The following is a 17,021-nucleotide window of genomic DNA, read 5'->3' on the forward strand; positions in this document are numbered from 1 at the left end:
TGGCGCGTCCTCAGGTTGCGGATAGAGGAGACGGCCTCCAGATATGGAGGGTAGCTGCGAATATAGAATAAGCAGTCGTGGACAGCCGATAAGGGGTGGTCCTCCAGCTTGGGGGTTGGGCGAAGGGCTAACAACCCATCATCGTAAAAAAACAGCTTGTTACGAAACCTAACAGTAAGCCTCGGAATGGGACTGATTCTCCGGCACGACCACAGCAAAGAAAAAAGGTTATACGATTTGGTACATGGAACGTAACTAGTCTTTATAGAACAGGAGGGGTAACATTAGTAGCAAAAGAACTAGCTAGATATAGAATAGACTTCGTGGGAGTACAAGAGGTTAGGTCAGATGGGAATGGCATATCACACATAGGCGATTACTTATTGTATTATGGGGAAGGAAACAATAATCACCAATTAGGAACAGGATTCTTTGTACATGAAAGAATAAAATCAGCAGTAAAAAAGGTCGAATTTATCAGTGACAGGTTATCGTATTTAGTACGTAAGGGTAGATGGTGCGATATCGTAGTTATAAATGCTCACGCCCCTACAGAAGAGAAAGACGACGATATAAAGGATAGCTTCTATGAGGAATTGGATCATACTTTTGATCAGTCACCTAGATATCACATGAAAGTTTTATTGGGGGATTTCAATGCTAAAGTACGACGGGAGGATATTTTTAGATCAACTATTGGAAAAGAGAGCCTGCACGTACGTAGTGTCCACACCTGTGGAGTAACGGTCAGCGCGTCTGGCCGCGAAACCAGGTGGCCCTGGTTCGAATCCCGGTCGGGGCAAGTTACCTGGTTGAGGTTTTTTCCGGGGTTTTCCCTCAACCCAATACGAGCAAATGCCGGGTAACTTTCGGTGCTGGACCCCGGACTCATTTCACCGGCATTATCACCTTCATATCATTCAGACGCTAAATAACCTAGATGTTGATACAGCGTCGTAAAATAACCAAATAAAATATAAAAAAAAAAAAACGTACGTAGTAATGACAATGGAGTTCGGTTAGTCAACTTTGCCACATCAAAAAATTTCATTGTCAAGAGTACAACATTCCCCCATAAGGATATACATAAATATACGTGGACTTCTCCAGACGGAATGACACATAACCAGATAGATCACATCTTGGTAGATAAAAGAAGGCACACTAGTATAGTAGACATTCGAACTTTCAGGGGGGCAGACTGTAATTCTGACCATTATTTGGTAATTGGAGAATTAAGAGAAAGACTATCAGTAGCCAAGCGAGTAGAGCAACAAGCTAATATTAGTAGATTCAATATTCTGAAATTAAAGGACGAGGAAACTAAGCAACGTGTGTCAGGTTGAAATTTCAAACAGGTTTGGTGCTTTAGCAACTGCTGACGAAGCTGAGGAAGACTTAGATGTTAATATCGTGTGGGACAATATCCGAGATAATATCAAAATTGCAGCTGATCAGAGCATAGGTTATTATGAAACTCAGAAAAAGAAACCGTGGTTTGATGAAGATTGTTCCATTGCAGTAGATAGAAGGAAACAGGCAAAATTGAAATTCTTACAGGATCCAATTGTGGAGAATAGAGATCATTATTTCAATGAAAGACGGGAAGCAAGTCGTACATTTAGGAATAAAAAGAGAGATTACTTGAAGGAAAAACTGAATGAGGTAGAAACAAATAGTAAGAATAAAAACATTCGAGATTTATATAAGGGTATAAAGGAATTTAAAAATGGATATCAGGCAAGGGCAAACGTGATCAAGAATGAGAATGGTGACTTGCTTGCAGACTCTCATTCAATCCTGAACAGATGGAAAAACTATTTTGAGCAACTACTAAATATACATAGGCCAAATAGAAATGATCGGGACGAAATTGAAATACAAACTGCTGTGCCATTTATACCGGAACCCACACTTTCTGAAGTCGAAATTGCGATAGAAAATCTGAAAAAGTACAAGTCTCCAGGTATTGATCAAATTCCAGCAGAATTAATACAAGAGGGTGGAAGGGCAGTATCTAGCGAAATTTGTAAACTTGTACTTGCAATTTGGGAAAAGGAAATTGTACCAGAACAATGGAAGGAGTCCATAATCGTACCTATTTTTAAGAAGGGGGACAAGACTAACTGTAGTAACTTTCGAGGAATATCACTTTTGTTGACGTCGTACAAAATTTTGTCGAATATCCTTCTGAGAAGATTAACTCCATATGTAGATGAAATTATTGGGGACCATCAGTGTGGTTTTAGGCGTAATAGATCGACTATTGATCAGATTTTTTGTATTCGACAGATATTGGAGAAAAAATGGGAGTATAAGGGTACTGTGCATCAGTTATTCATAGATTTAAAAAAAGCGTATGACTCGGTTAAGAGAGAAGTTTTATATAATATTCTTATTGAATTTGGTATTCCCAAGAAACTAGTTCGATTAATTAAAATGTGTCTTAGTGAAACTTACAGCAGAGGCCGTATAGGCCAGTTTCTATCTGATGCTTTTCCAATTCACTGCGGGCTAAAGCAGGGAGATGCACTATCACCTTTACTTTTTAACTTCGCTCTAGAATATGCCATTAGGAAAGTTCAGGATAACACAGAGGGTTTGAAATTGAACGGGTTACATCAGCTTCTTGTCTATGCAGATGACGTGAATATGTTAGGAGAAAATCCACAAACAATTAGGGAAAACGCGGAAATTCTTGTTGAAGCGAGTAGAGCGATAGGGTTGGAAGTAAATCCCGAAAAGACTAAGTATATGATTATGTCTCGTGACCAGAATATTGTACGAAATGGAACTATAAAAATTGGAGATTTATCCTTCGAAGAGGTGGAAAAATTCAATATCTTGGAGCAACGGTAACAAATCTAAATGACACTCGGGAGGAAATTAAACGCAGAATAAATATGGGAAATGCCTGTTATTATTCGGTTGAGAAGCTTTTGTCATCTAGTCTTCTGTCAAAAAGTCTGAAAGTTAGAATTTATAAAACAGTTATATTACCGGTTGTTCTGTATGGTTGTGAAACTTGGACTCTCACTTTGAGAGAGGAACAGAGATTAAGGGTGCTTGGGAATAGGGTTCTTAGGAAAATATTTGGGGCTAAGAGGGATGAAGTTACAGAAGAATGGAGAAAGTTACACAACGCAGAGCTGCACGCATTGTATACTTCACCTGACATAATTAGGAACATAAAATCCAGACGTTTGAGATGGGCAGGAATGTAGCACGTATGGGCGAATCCAGAAATGCATATAGTGTGTTAGTTGGGAGGCCGGAGGGAAAAATACCTTTGGGGAGGCCGAGACGTAGATGGGAAGATAATATTAAAATGGATTTGAGGGAGGTAGGATATGATGGTAGAGACTGGATTAATCTTGCTCAGGATAGGGACCAATGACGGGCTTATGTGAGGGCGGCAATCAACCTACGGGTTCCTTAAAAGCCAGTAAGTAAGTATTATTATTATTATTATTATTATTATTATTATTATTATTATTATTATTATTATTATTATTATGAGAATTGAGATATTGCATGGTCAACAACTGAAATATGTAATGATATGATAGCACTGAAAAAGAAAAAACAAACCTCCTATGATAAGTAAAAACATAGCCTATGTATGCAGATACTAAACAAATTTGATACATATCATAATTTTATAATATATTATATTATATTATAAGCAAAGTGGGTAGGCATTAGTCATACACACATTATTTTGTAATGTATTATATTTTATAATATAATTTATTATGTAATACATAAAAACTATTGTTACAGCTACTGAGGGATAAAGAAAACCTACTAACTTGTATTTACTACAAGCAAAGCCGTTGTAAGTGCTTAATGGATTATGCAGCAAGGTAGGTGATGTTTGGATCCTGTGTCTTAACTCATTTATTCAATAAAATTATTATCATCAAGGAACTCTAGTTCATGACAGTGGAAGATTCTCGCACACCAATGGAAAACGAATCTTAAAAGACGATTTGGTTATAAAAATATATTTCACACCCATATAACATACCAAACCAAGAAACTTATGCTTATTGATTATTTGAGATCGATTCCATTCAATACAATATTACTGTTATAATAATAAGTTGCAGGAAACCAAGATAATAGATATTCGTTCACAGTGCTCCATAGTCAGCTGTATTACATGCTCGATATATTCTACCATCGTGTTTGGACTAGTAATGATGAATTTCATGTCATGTCACTGTAGTGACATCGGTTATGATGGATAACTCATTCTGCGGGTTTTACAATAGAACAAATGACGAAGTGAACTCAATTATACAAATAAGCTTAGATTTGTATTTCTCATTTGTTATAATTGAAAATTGTCATGTGATCCTTTAAATTATATTCCTGAATCCACTTCTCTGTTACAAATAGTGCGAGAATTAATCAATCATACAAATTGGATGGAGAATGACAATATTGTAGTTTTCAACGTTTGTTAGATATGTGGTGATTTTATTCACTTCGAAAACGAAGCCAAACTTAGTCTTTTGTTACTTTTCTTTCTTATTTTTCTTCTTCTTCTTCTTTCCCTCTGGCAATGGACCATAGCCTGTTTCCACAGAAAATCAATCCTTTCAATGTTCAAAGAGTCTTTTAGGGCTTCATTTTCCACTGGGCGGGTTATCTCTGTTTAATTCCATTCGTTCGTTTTATAACCCATTCCATAGGATCATCGTTCTGACACACAATACCTCCGTTCTGGTTGGATGATCGTTCATCTTTGCCGAGGCATATGGACATGAGGCTAGCAGTTGGCTGATCGGCCTTGGCCCTTCATGCGCTGTTCGCACCATCACGAACGGACTCCCGACATCCTCTATGTGATAAATGTTACTTGCATTTTAACAATTCCACGACCTTCATTATTGTTCTCTGAGCAACCCGTTAATTCCTTCCTGTATTTACTCAATCACTTATGGTCTGTATTTTTACTCCGATACCTTGGTTCCTAGAGTCTCTTCTGGTTTCCTTTGTGTTCCATATTATTTCGTACAGCGACGAATACTACTATTGTTGCTGCAGATCAAGAGGTTATCTTTAACTACTTGAATGAGCTGGCCTTTTCTGTAAATTTCGAGTCTACCGACCAGGCCTCGTCTTGCAAGTCTCCATTGCTTAACGTTCGGGCATTCTTCCGACTAGGTAACCGGTCAGGCTACCAACTACCAACCAGGCTCCGTCTTGCGCGTACCCTAAGTGAACCTCAGGGCCGTTCTGAAAGTTTGGCAACGAGAAAAAATCCTGTCACCATCTAGGATCGAATCCCGGATCTTCCAGTCCGTGGCCAGCTACCAACTGAGCTACCCGTCCGCCTCACATACAGAGTGGAAGTGAAATATCCCTGCAAACTGAAAGGGACGATAGGTACACTTAAATGAACAGAAAACCTATATTACGTTTTGTGATTAATAATAATAATAATAATAATAATAATAATAATAATAATAATAATAATAATAATAATAATAATAATAATAATAATAATAAGCCTAATGTGTCCCTTGAAGGGCAAAGGCCTCCTGCTAGAGGGTAGCTCTGTTTCACTAACGCGGTGAGCTACTCCGCGTTAGGTTGTGTTTAGTGTTTCTTCGTCTGGTTTGAGTTGATTTCGCTGCCACTTTGATTAATTTGATTTCACTAACACTTTGATTATATTGAATGCACTATCACTGAGTCAACTTGGGATGTTGTTTGTGGCTGGCACTGTCTTCATTTGTAGTCGACTTTCAATTGTTCTCCATGTTCCCCTGCTTCTTGCTATTCTGGACCATTGCTGACCTGCTTGTGTTGTGTAGAAGTCTGCCCACCTCTTCCTTGGTCTGCCTCTGTGCCGGTATCCTGTGCGCGGGTCCCACATGGTGGCTCTGTATGTCCATCTTTCGTCTTTCATCCGCGTGATGTGACCTCCCCCACTTCCACTTCAATTTGTTTGCTCTTTGTGTGACGTTTGTTGTTGATGCCATTTGGGACAGCGACTCATTGGAAATTCTGTCTCTCATAATTATTCCTAATATCTTTCGTTCCATTTTCCTTTGGCATATTTCTAGCGCATTCATCTGTCTGTTGTCGACCATGTTTGGCATCCATAAAGTAGTGTTGGGTAGACGCAGGTTTGTAGTACTTCGAATTTGAGTCTTCTGTTGATTGTCTTGTCCAGGAGTATGAACTGGAGGGACCAGAAGGATTTCCAAGCTAAGGATATTCTTCTTCTTATTTCTGTTCCAGTCTTGTCTTTAAAGGAAATTAGTTGGCCTAGGTATGTGTATTCCGTTGCATATGGTAGCGTTGTTCCGTCAATTGAGATGTGGATTTCTTGTCTGTTTGTCATCAGCTGTGTTTTTGTCATGTTCATTGATAGTCCTGCGGTTTTGCTTTGTGTACAGAGTTGTTGGAGCATTGATTGTAGTTCTTCTGGTGTTTTTGCGAACAGGACTACGTCGTCCACGAATCTTAGGTCTGTTAGGTGTCTTCCGTTTATGTTTATTCCCCGTTGCTTGCTCCAATTCATTTTTCTGAATACATTTTCCAAAACGCTTGTAAAAAGTTTGGGAGAGATTGGGTCACCTTGTCGTACTTCGCGTTCTAGACGAAATGACTGGCCTTCTATTTCTGTTCTTACCTTAGCAAAGTTTTGTCTATAAATATTGCTCAATAGACGAATGTATTCGCCTTCCACTCCCTGTGTGGACAAGGCCTGCAGAATGCTTCTGTGTTCGATTGAGTCAAAAGCTTTGCTGTAGTCTACAAAGCCTAGGTACAAAGGTAAGTTAAATTCCTCTGACTTCTCTATCAGCTGGTTTATGGTTTGCAGATGATCTGTAGTGCTGAAACTTGTGCGGAATCCTGCTTGCTCGGGAGGTTGACTTTCGTCCAGGGTTTTTGTTATCCGTCTTGTTATTATCTTTGAAAACAGTTTGTACAAGTTTGACATCAAGCTTATAGGTCTATAGTTGCCTATGTCATCCCTCGAGTCTTTTTTTATGGATGAGGATAATTGTGTTCGTCTTCCATTGTTCCGGGATAGTCTCCGTTTCTATGATTCTGTTGAATATGGTACATATGATGGGTGTTAGTTGTTCTGTTTCTAGTTTAATGTGCTCGTTATAAATTCCGTCTTCGCCTGGGGTTTTACCGTTTTTCATCTCGTTTATTGCGGCTCTGACCTCGCTTTGCAGGATTGGTGGGGTGATCTGTGTGTTTGATGACGTGTGTAGTTTGATACGGGTCGTCATCTTGGAGGGAGGACTTGTATAAGTTTTTGTAGAAGACGGTAGCTGTTTTAAATAAATAATTTGTGATTAAATGCATGGTTAATTAGAAAATTAAGTTGGAAGTTTCAGCAGTCTGAAAACATCGTCGCTAATACACTGCTCTTTCTTCTCGAAATACAGATGTAAGAGGTCAACGAACTCAGATCTGTCTCCATATCTTCCAACTCCCTCTCTAATTACAACGTTGTACTCTGTTCGCATTGTTCAGTGGCTTGAAATTAGTGCTTTTTTTTTAATTAAACTTACATGAAAACCGTCGACGCTATTGAAATACGCCAGAGGGATAAATGATTCTTTATTAGATTTTCTATCGATATGGACAAAAATGACGATCCTACTCGCAACAGTTGCCGAATAAGAGACAATTTTTCTTTTCTGAGAAAACTACGAGCCTTCCACCAATATGGTATTGTATTGCACGTTTTTGTTACATACAACATGAGCTCTAAAAATCTGCAAGGTTATTTCACTTCCACCCTGTACTGTTAAATACGTTTATTAAATCAATAAACAGGACAGGAAACTGAAGTAGGTACCCGAAGAAAACTTCTTTGTCCACACAAACATTGCATAATGTGCCTGGAACAGAAGTCCGGTCTACAGAAATTTTTTTCTGTGTTCTCCTATCTATTCTCTACACGAGTCTTATTTATAACTATGTATAACTATGAGTCTAAAAAATCTCCTTTACTAATTCGTATCACGAAGAAATCAATGCAATGAATTTTTCTGCTTAGCGTACTAAAATTGTTAGAAACAAATTATCATAGTTTCTTTTTCGCATATGAACTATATTCCGATAACTTCTACAAGTTCAAAGCTAAATGTAACTTTTTGCATTAGTACAGAATTTTTAGTGTATAAATAAGCTACTCACCTCAGTTAACGCATGAAGTTGCCCTTCGTGTACACACACTCCCATGAACCTGTAAATGAAAAGAGAATTAAGGTAATTATTGTAACATTTTATCCACACGCAACATGAAACATGGAATAATTACTTCAATTATTCTCATTTAAATCCGTTTTCAAATTCTTTTTCGTTTTACATTGTTATATGCTTCAACGAAGCTGAAGTTCTATGTGACAATGTGACATCATTAAGAGTTGAGACCAGAATAAAAAAAAAGATAAAGCACAATAAAAATAAAAGAATAATAATACATCGACCATTAGTTGAATAGTATTATTTATTTGACCACCAAAAAATAACGTGATACGAAATGAGTTGGATATTACAAGAATTACACTACATAAACTACTACTATCGCAACGAAAGAACTGACGTCTGATGTATCTAGTGAAGCATGTGTATCTACAGAGCCAGGGTACAGCTTGCAGCTAGCAGCATTCCCCTCCTCTCTCCCAGAGATAGCCAGCAGGCGAATTTTGTGTTCATTTGCCTTGTGGCGCCAGAAAGGTGAAAGACGAACCTAGTTTCTATTGGTTGACCGTTCTTTCTTTGAGATAGCAGTGAAGAATACAGATTAATGTAGTATGATTATCTACTGAGAATGGAATTACACTGGATCTCACAAGGGAACCTTCTATCATGGTGAATTGAAAAGGCGGTAATGCCGTATATTTTTGGAAAGAGGAGGCAAAAGTAAGTCATCAGGTGAAATTTTTCCGCCTGAGTTCCATAGGGATAAAAGTTATGGGACTTTAAAATTTAACATAACAGCCTGTGGAAAGTGACTCAATGTGCACAGTTAAAAGTTAAAATGAAGTTGTTTTTGAAGTCACTACATTGCAAACGAGATTGCATCTGTTGTGCGTTTTAAATAATACTGCGTATTAATGCTAGGAGGCGGCCACCTACTTTTATTACGGAAAGGTAAGTCTTTCTCGAGCTAATTCTGGTGTTATAGATACTCTTATGTTTCATTTGTGCCATATACAGGATGGATCCCAAAGTTGTGGTGCAGCTGCTGGTGCGCGAGTTTGGCACCAGTGACGCTAAACCGTCAGTCGTATTCATCCGGTTGTTTCATCAGTTGAAGGATGAATTAAAGGACGAACAGGAGGTCGTGGAAACGTATACGTCGCTGTTATTGATGAGACACCAGATTTGGACGTGGAAGATGGGCAGCAAGATTATGGTGACACAGAAGATGAACCAACGACGAGACGCCAAAAAGACGGCCAGAAAGCGGAGGACGCTGAAGAGACGGAGACGTCGCGTCGTCGGAAATCAGCACGTCTTCTTACGTCCCTCTCCTAAAAGAATCAGAACGTAGTCGACAACGATTACAAGCAGAAAGCGCTCGCCTATACGAACGATACAGTCAGCGGAAAGAGATGCTCCTTCACTTCTGTAAAAATAATCGATTCCCTCTCATCACACGGAAGATGCTTTACGATTAAGATGCAGAAGTGAAGAAGAAGAAGAAACCTGGAATAGCTGACATTAATGTCATGGTTCTGCCACAGTCTAGTATATACAGTCACGAAGCTCAATACTTACTAAATATGCAAACATAGAGAGTTGAAATACGCATCCATAGATAATTGCTAACCACCAGGATCGCTACTATCGCTTCATCACAGAGCCTTTCCCCAGCAGACGATAAAATATTGTACTTTCGATATCGTATTCTTTTGAAAAAATTAACACTTTCCTTCCACTATTGAAATATGAAATACATACAGTTTATATATTATTTTCATAAAGTATATATTACATTTTATAAACTCACCTTCCTGGATCTTTCGGAAAAAGGATTACTCTGACCTCTTTTTCTTACAATATTTATAGTACCACAAACGTCTTCTTGTCCCATATTATTATTCAAATTATTGTATTTTAGCCATTTACAGTTATTACAACCGATAAGGAACATTTCACAGTTTACACAACTTTTCACAAAAAAGCGAAATACGGCACAGTCAATGCCTTTTCGATCTAGACCAGGCCGTAATGTATGTTCGGGTTTTCTATTTCAGTGTATGGAGCTCAGTGAAATATTATATTATAACTTTATTGCGTATCATTGCTAAGTTTTATTTAGTGTAATGTATCCGTAAGTTCTGTTTACTTCTTGTTGCGTAATATGTTGCAGAAAAAATTACGAAACTGTGTTATTTTAATGTGAAGAGAATTTTACGTGTTAACATAATCTGTTCACATCAACATAGTTTAGAATGGAAGCTATTTTGAAGTTCAATAAAAACGAATTTATATTGTGATTTTAATTTAGCACATCTACCTTCCTTAATTGTAGACAGAAAATTTACCATACCACTCCTATGGAATTAGTGTACGTACGATTGTGTTACTTCGCCTCTTAGGTAGTAGATAAATACAATAATTCAGTACTCAATTGTAATATTAAAATACAGATAAATAGAATGTGACGGGTGTCATACATGACATTATGTTTAATTATAATGTATAATTGCGAATATAGGAATATAAGTTAAGTATAGTAAACATAACTTGTAATTTCCATATGGCATAACATACATATGTAGTGGCAGGGCATTGGAGACCACTAAAATTAGACAGAAATGGGCAACTGGTACAGTAAACATAACCTATAATTTCAACATATCTAAATATTCGTGCGGTGCAACTGAAAATTATTGAATCGTGCATAAATGAATGTACAAGAATTTCGCAATATTTAATCGAAATAAAGGCAGGTATTACACATACGAACAACGTAATTTTCACACCAAAAATAATATTACACCTTAACTCGCAAGGAATTATGTCTGAAGTGTCTCCTAATCATTGTTTTAAATTTTATTCATGCAATTACACTACATTTTAGAGAAATATATGTTACTCTTTTTGCATTCCAATTAATTTATATGGTTGAAACGTCGCCCTTCGTGATCGGGTTAAGCGAGTCACATGGTCTGCCTTACGGTCTGTATAAGGGTACGTACACGTTGGAGCAACGATAAACGATAAAAGAAGCAGCGATGCTATATCAGAGAGAATTGAAGCATACATTGTTATTGAGGTGTGCATATTGGAGTAACGATAAAAGCGACGAAAAAGAAAAGTTCCATTTTCTTCGCTCTTGTCGTTCATATGATCTCTGATTAAGATAATATTAATCTGTATAATTGCCGGTGGTTATCAATATATCCGAATATTAATCGATTTATTATTATTTTGGCATATTAAATTAATTATTGTAGATATTGGCAAATTGATCAGTTGTGTATTTATTCGTCATATGTTATGTGATCACAAGAACCAATCACAACACAACGAATTTATACTATCTTTGGGATGAGAAACGGGTTTAATTTTATACGTATTTAAGTTATATTAACCTTGAAGTTAGCAGCTGATATTTCCTATTTATCTTCTTTCATTAAGTGGATGCATAGAATATCTTCTACTGATAAATCAAAATGTTCGCTTCTCGCGTCCTCGTTGCTCCGATATGAACACTTGATTGTTTGATAATACCAAAGCATCGCTAGATCGTTTCTTTTATCGTTTATCGTTACTCCAACGTGCACGTACCCTTAGATCACGATGGCAGTGACACAGTCTATTGTTCCTAGTAATCACAGCGCTCCAAGCGGCTAGCAACTATCGCGAGAAATGCAAAAAATCACCCCAAGCTTCGTGACTGTATATAGTAGACTGTGGTTCTGCAGCATTTCAAAGAAATGTCAAGTACGAACGCTGTCATTCATGACAGAACTATCAGGCTTTGTGGCCTACAGGTGAAGGCTCAAATTGATCCTGACGACCGTCTTAACTTCACATGTTCGTCTCATATGTAGGCCTAACTTCCTCAAAAGGCGCAAAGGCCAAACCTTGATACGAGTCAAACGCTTACTATAGATTAAGATCATTATTAACAAGAACTTCCCAAAGCAACAGATTTATCTTATCTATTCAAAGATTCTTCTAGCTATATTGATGTCAAGATATTGACGGAGAATTTTACGACGAAAAGCAATATCAATTCTTGTAACAAAAATTAAATGAGTAAAAAAATAATAACTGCAAGTGACAGTACACTATCCCAATGAGGTAAACTTGAACTCAGTCCAACTTGAAGTTTAAGAGTCTGTTTGCCTCCAAGTTTGTCAGTGTCAACAGATTTAAAAAAAGGAGACCTGAAACTTGGCATTCACTTCGAGGGTGTGTGATTTTATATTTACGTCATAAATTATTAGAGGTTAAATATAATTCACATAGTAGTAGAAATCTGCAATGCAACAACTGCGGTATTTTGTCTGTGTATATAATTAATTTGTCAGAAAAGATTTAAGAGAGATTTGTTTCTCAAATTTTAATCACTTTAGATATGTAGTTTATATATATATTAGTACTGAACTTGAACTTCGGAAATTAATATTCATAGGGGCTTAAGAACACAATGATGCGACAGCCTCAGTACTGTATAACCTAGCTATACAGTATTCGTGTATATTATTCTACAAATTTCAAAGTTTGAGGATTTTGAAGTACAATCTCAAGAATTTATACATACCAAAGTCAATATCAGAACGTATAGGAAAAATGGAAAGAGACAAATTATTCAAAAGTGTTTTCATGTTATATTTGGTTCTCTTTGTACACGCTTTCAATGTTGAAGCACTGAAGAGATTAAAATATGAATTCAGAACCAATGAATTTATACTGATATGGACAGCCACTGAGTCACTGCCACCGGAATAATAATAATAATAATAATAATAATAATAATAATAATAATAATAATAATAATAATAATAATAATAACAGCTATTATTACTGTTATTATTATAGTCATTACTATTATTTTATTATTTATTGATTAAGCTATTTTCGATTTTTCAACCTTCAAAGAAAGCAATTTAATACTGTATGTCGTCGGCTTACAAGCAAAACACATTGTCAAAAATATTACCTCTGAGAAAAACACGACTCAACAAAACAGAATTCATAAAATATTATTTTTAGTAATTATTATGTGTATTTAATTTTCCAATAAAATTAAAAGTTTATACAAATACATTATGTACATTATATAGAGCTACGCCTTTTTCTCAGAAGTAATATTTTTACTTAATGTGTTTTGCTTGTAAATCGACGATGTAATGAGAGAAGTTCAAAATTTGTCATGATTATCGATCTTGTAGGATGTACTCTTAACATAATAAATAATTATGTCCATACAATCTCTTCCCTCTATATATTATTTTCTCAGTAAGCTTAAGCAGGATAAAGTCATTCCTTATTCTGTGGTGTTTATATAAACTACTGTACTAACAAGTATATTAAGATACATACTATAATAGGCGATAATGAGAACAATAATAGAATGAGAATGGTACGGGAAAATCTACGCACTCTTGACAAAATCTTCTCTACAGACGCTTTGTTCATCACAAACCTAAGGGACAGAACTCCTATCTCCTACGATGAGACGCCGCGCCGTCAGCTGAATGAGCTGCAACTGACCTGAAGGTTCTTTACTTCGTTGTTATAAATTATAATGCCTTTGGTTTTAGATTTCATAGCAGGATTGTCCTTAACTCTTAAATTCGCAAAGTATCCTATAGGATACAACAGGTTAATAGGCTATATGCTATAATTTTAATAAAACAATAGAAAAAAATTAGTAGGAAAATTAAAATTTCACAATATTAAAATACGGACATTGCGACAGTTGTTTTCTTTACAGTCCGACACGGTTTAATAAACTAGTGTGAGAAATGAAGTTTTGCCAATTTAAGGGTTAAAACCTATCTAGTTGTTCTGCAGTCACTATTTCACTAACAAATAAGTGATAATTTTGAAAAACAATCTACTACTACTACTACCACTACTACCACTACTACCACTACCACTACCACCACTACCACTACCACTACCACTACCACTACCACTACCACTACCACCACTACCACTACCACCACTACCACTACCACTACCACTACCACTACTACCACCACCACCACCACCACCACTACTACCACTATTACTACTACCACTACCACTACTACCGCTACTACTACCACTACCACCACCACTACCACCACTACCACCACCACTACCACCACCACTACCACTACTACTACTACTACTACTATTATTATTATTATTATTACCAACATCATCGATCATTAAAAACATTACTTCCTCATTGTTAGAGTTGCACTTCATCAACATACAGTAGCATTATTTACTGGCCTGTAAAAGAACTCCTGTGGGACAAAATCCGGCACACCGGCGACGCTAATATAACCTCGGCGGTTGCGAGCGTCGTTAAATAAACCATAATTAAAAAAACAATACAGTAGCATTATAGTGCATTATTGTAACAATTCAAATTAACTAGACTACCTATAACAACTACATTATTAAGTTCGAATCTATTCTATCCTTATATTGTTAACCTGAATATTTTAATTTTCTTGTACATTCCAACGTGGCGGTGAATAGACTGAGAACTGATATGACGTATAATGACTAAATTTTGTGGCTGGAACGTAAATAAATTCTAATGTAGGGCATTTGGAATCTACAAGATCCTTACTATCCGTTAAGAGCTGTTTATTACAAAAGGTTGGATAAAAAGTAATGGCAACAGTTCGATAATTCTGACATGGCTTTATTCACAGGGGTACAACATTTACGTACCTTCAATATAATCGCACCCCCCTTATTTATCATCTTTTGCCAAATGTTTGGAAGGCGTCGTACACAATCAGCGCGTCCATGTTTGTTGATGTTCAATATTGACTGCTCTATAGCACAGATAAGTTCATCTCTGGTATTGCACCGGGTCCCTCACAGTTGTTCTTTCACTTTGACGAAGAGATCGTAATCGCATGGACTCATATCGGGTGAGTACGTTGGCTGTTCCAGAATCTCCCATTGCCAGCGGAGCAAGAGGTTCTTGCCAGCAGCAGCGGTGTGACTCTTTGCATTGTCATGAAAAATGATGGGGTTCTGTACTACCAAGTGTCGTCGTTTTCTCCTGAGCGCTGGACGAAGGTGTGGTGCTTCACGCAGTCCCTGAAAACATTCTTGTGCAGTATGACCTCGTGCCATTTCAATTTTGATCCAGGAACGTTGCTCTATGGCCGTGTGCACCATTCTCGATCATCTAGCCCGTTTATCAGCAATCACGGAAACATGGTTAATTCTTGACAATGATCAAGTTACAGATGCGGTGCACCGACATTTTCCCTCGATCAACTCAGTACCGTCAGCTGACGGTACGCTCGCTTGAGAAGAATCATCTGAGCGCTAGGTTACCGCGTATAAAACAGCGAACGAACGCACTCTGTCAATTATCGCTTCGTTTTTGTTTGTCGGACTGCTTTCAAACATCCTCGCAGTTTTCAAATAACAAGTTTCAATAATCATGGAAGAAAAAAAGAAAAGAGCACCGAACTTCTCACAGTTCGAAGTGGGAATTCCTTTAGAACTCATCAGCAATTATGCATCCATATTACAGAATAAAAGTACTGACGGAAGTTCTCTAAGAGAAAAGCAGGCTACCTGGTTGGATTTAACCTCACAATTCACATGAGTTATACGTGTTTACATAATTCCACATAATTTGTAACGTAATTTATACAGTGGTTATTTCATATTATTGATAATAATTGGGAAAAATTCAGTATACGGATACCTCACTGACAATTATCTTGAAATAGGATACTAAAAAGAGCAGATTTGTGTTTGTCGAATGCTCATCAGCTTGCTTACGAAAAAGACACATTTCAGTGCCAATAATTTATTTGGAAAAATTTCAGTATACGGATACCTCGCTAACAATTATTTAAAAAAAAAAAAAAAGGCAATTCGTCTGGTCTGTGTATGTCGAATACGCACCATCATGCATACGAAAAGGAAGTTTTTAGTGCCAATTTATTTTGTGTGCACAAGGTTGGAATTCTGGAGTAAGAGGGAAAGGGAAGGAAAGTATCCTTGTTCTGAAATTTATCCATTTATTTTGTGTTCACAAGGTTGGAATTTTGGAGTAAGAGGGAAAGGAAGGTACCGTGTAATTTCTCTTAATTCAATCGTAAATAGCCTAACTGTCCAAAACGTCATGTAGGTCTTAATAGTTTCAAACGGTAAATCTATAGCTAATAAGTGATAATCTCGCATTCTACAAAATGGTCATTTAGTTTTGCTATATTATTACCGGCATAGAATAACTGCTTTATTATTATGCTAACAAAATTGGACAATTAGGCCTAAATAATATTTTGTCAAGTAAAGTCCCGATCTTCCAAAGCAGAAACATATATAAAACATTAGCCTATTTTGATAAAAAAGGAACATTTTTATTATTCATCTACAAACTTACTCTTCCTACAATAACACCAATTCTGTTATTTCCGCAATGATTTGCGTGTTCAAGATACATCATTTCATCTTCAATTCCAACAAGTACGTCAAATCGTGCCGCCATGTTGGTTTTCCCGACTTGACCATGTTCAATTCAAGATAATCGGTCCCACACCCGTGATCAAATTTGATCATCATCAACTGGCTTGTTTAACTTTGATCAAGATTGATACTCCGCAAATTGGCGTTGAAGATGGTCAAGTGCCGACTTAACCATGGTCAAATTTTAATCGAGAATGGCGCACACGGGCACTAGTGTCTGTTATCTGTTGCATAGGTGATAATCCTGCACGATAATTATTCGTATTCGTGTTTGAAGTTACAGCCATTCTCTCTTCGGTTGTGCCCTCTCGCGTCTACCCAATGTGAATTCCGCAATAATAGTCCTC

The 17,021-nt window shown here is 36.9% G+C and overlaps 1 protein-coding gene across 1 annotated transcript in view; it reads right to left on the reverse strand.

The window, feature by feature from the left end:
• cdi (center divider) overlaps positions 1-17,021 on the reverse strand; it is a 341,490-nt gene that overhangs the window by 38,327 nt on the left and 286,142 nt on the right. The window contains exon 3 of the mRNA XM_069848113.1: positions 8,182-8,230. Coding sequence (XP_069704214.1) covers positions 8,182-8,230 — 49 coding nt within the window. The remainder of the gene's footprint in view (positions 1-8,181; positions 8,231-17,021) is intronic.

This window comes from Periplaneta americana, chromosome 15 (genome assembly GCF_040183065.1).
Source record: "Periplaneta americana isolate PAMFEO1 chromosome 15, P.americana_PAMFEO1_priV1, whole genome shotgun sequence".
Taxonomy (NCBI): domain Eukaryota; kingdom Metazoa; phylum Arthropoda; class Insecta; order Blattodea; family Blattidae; genus Periplaneta; species Periplaneta americana.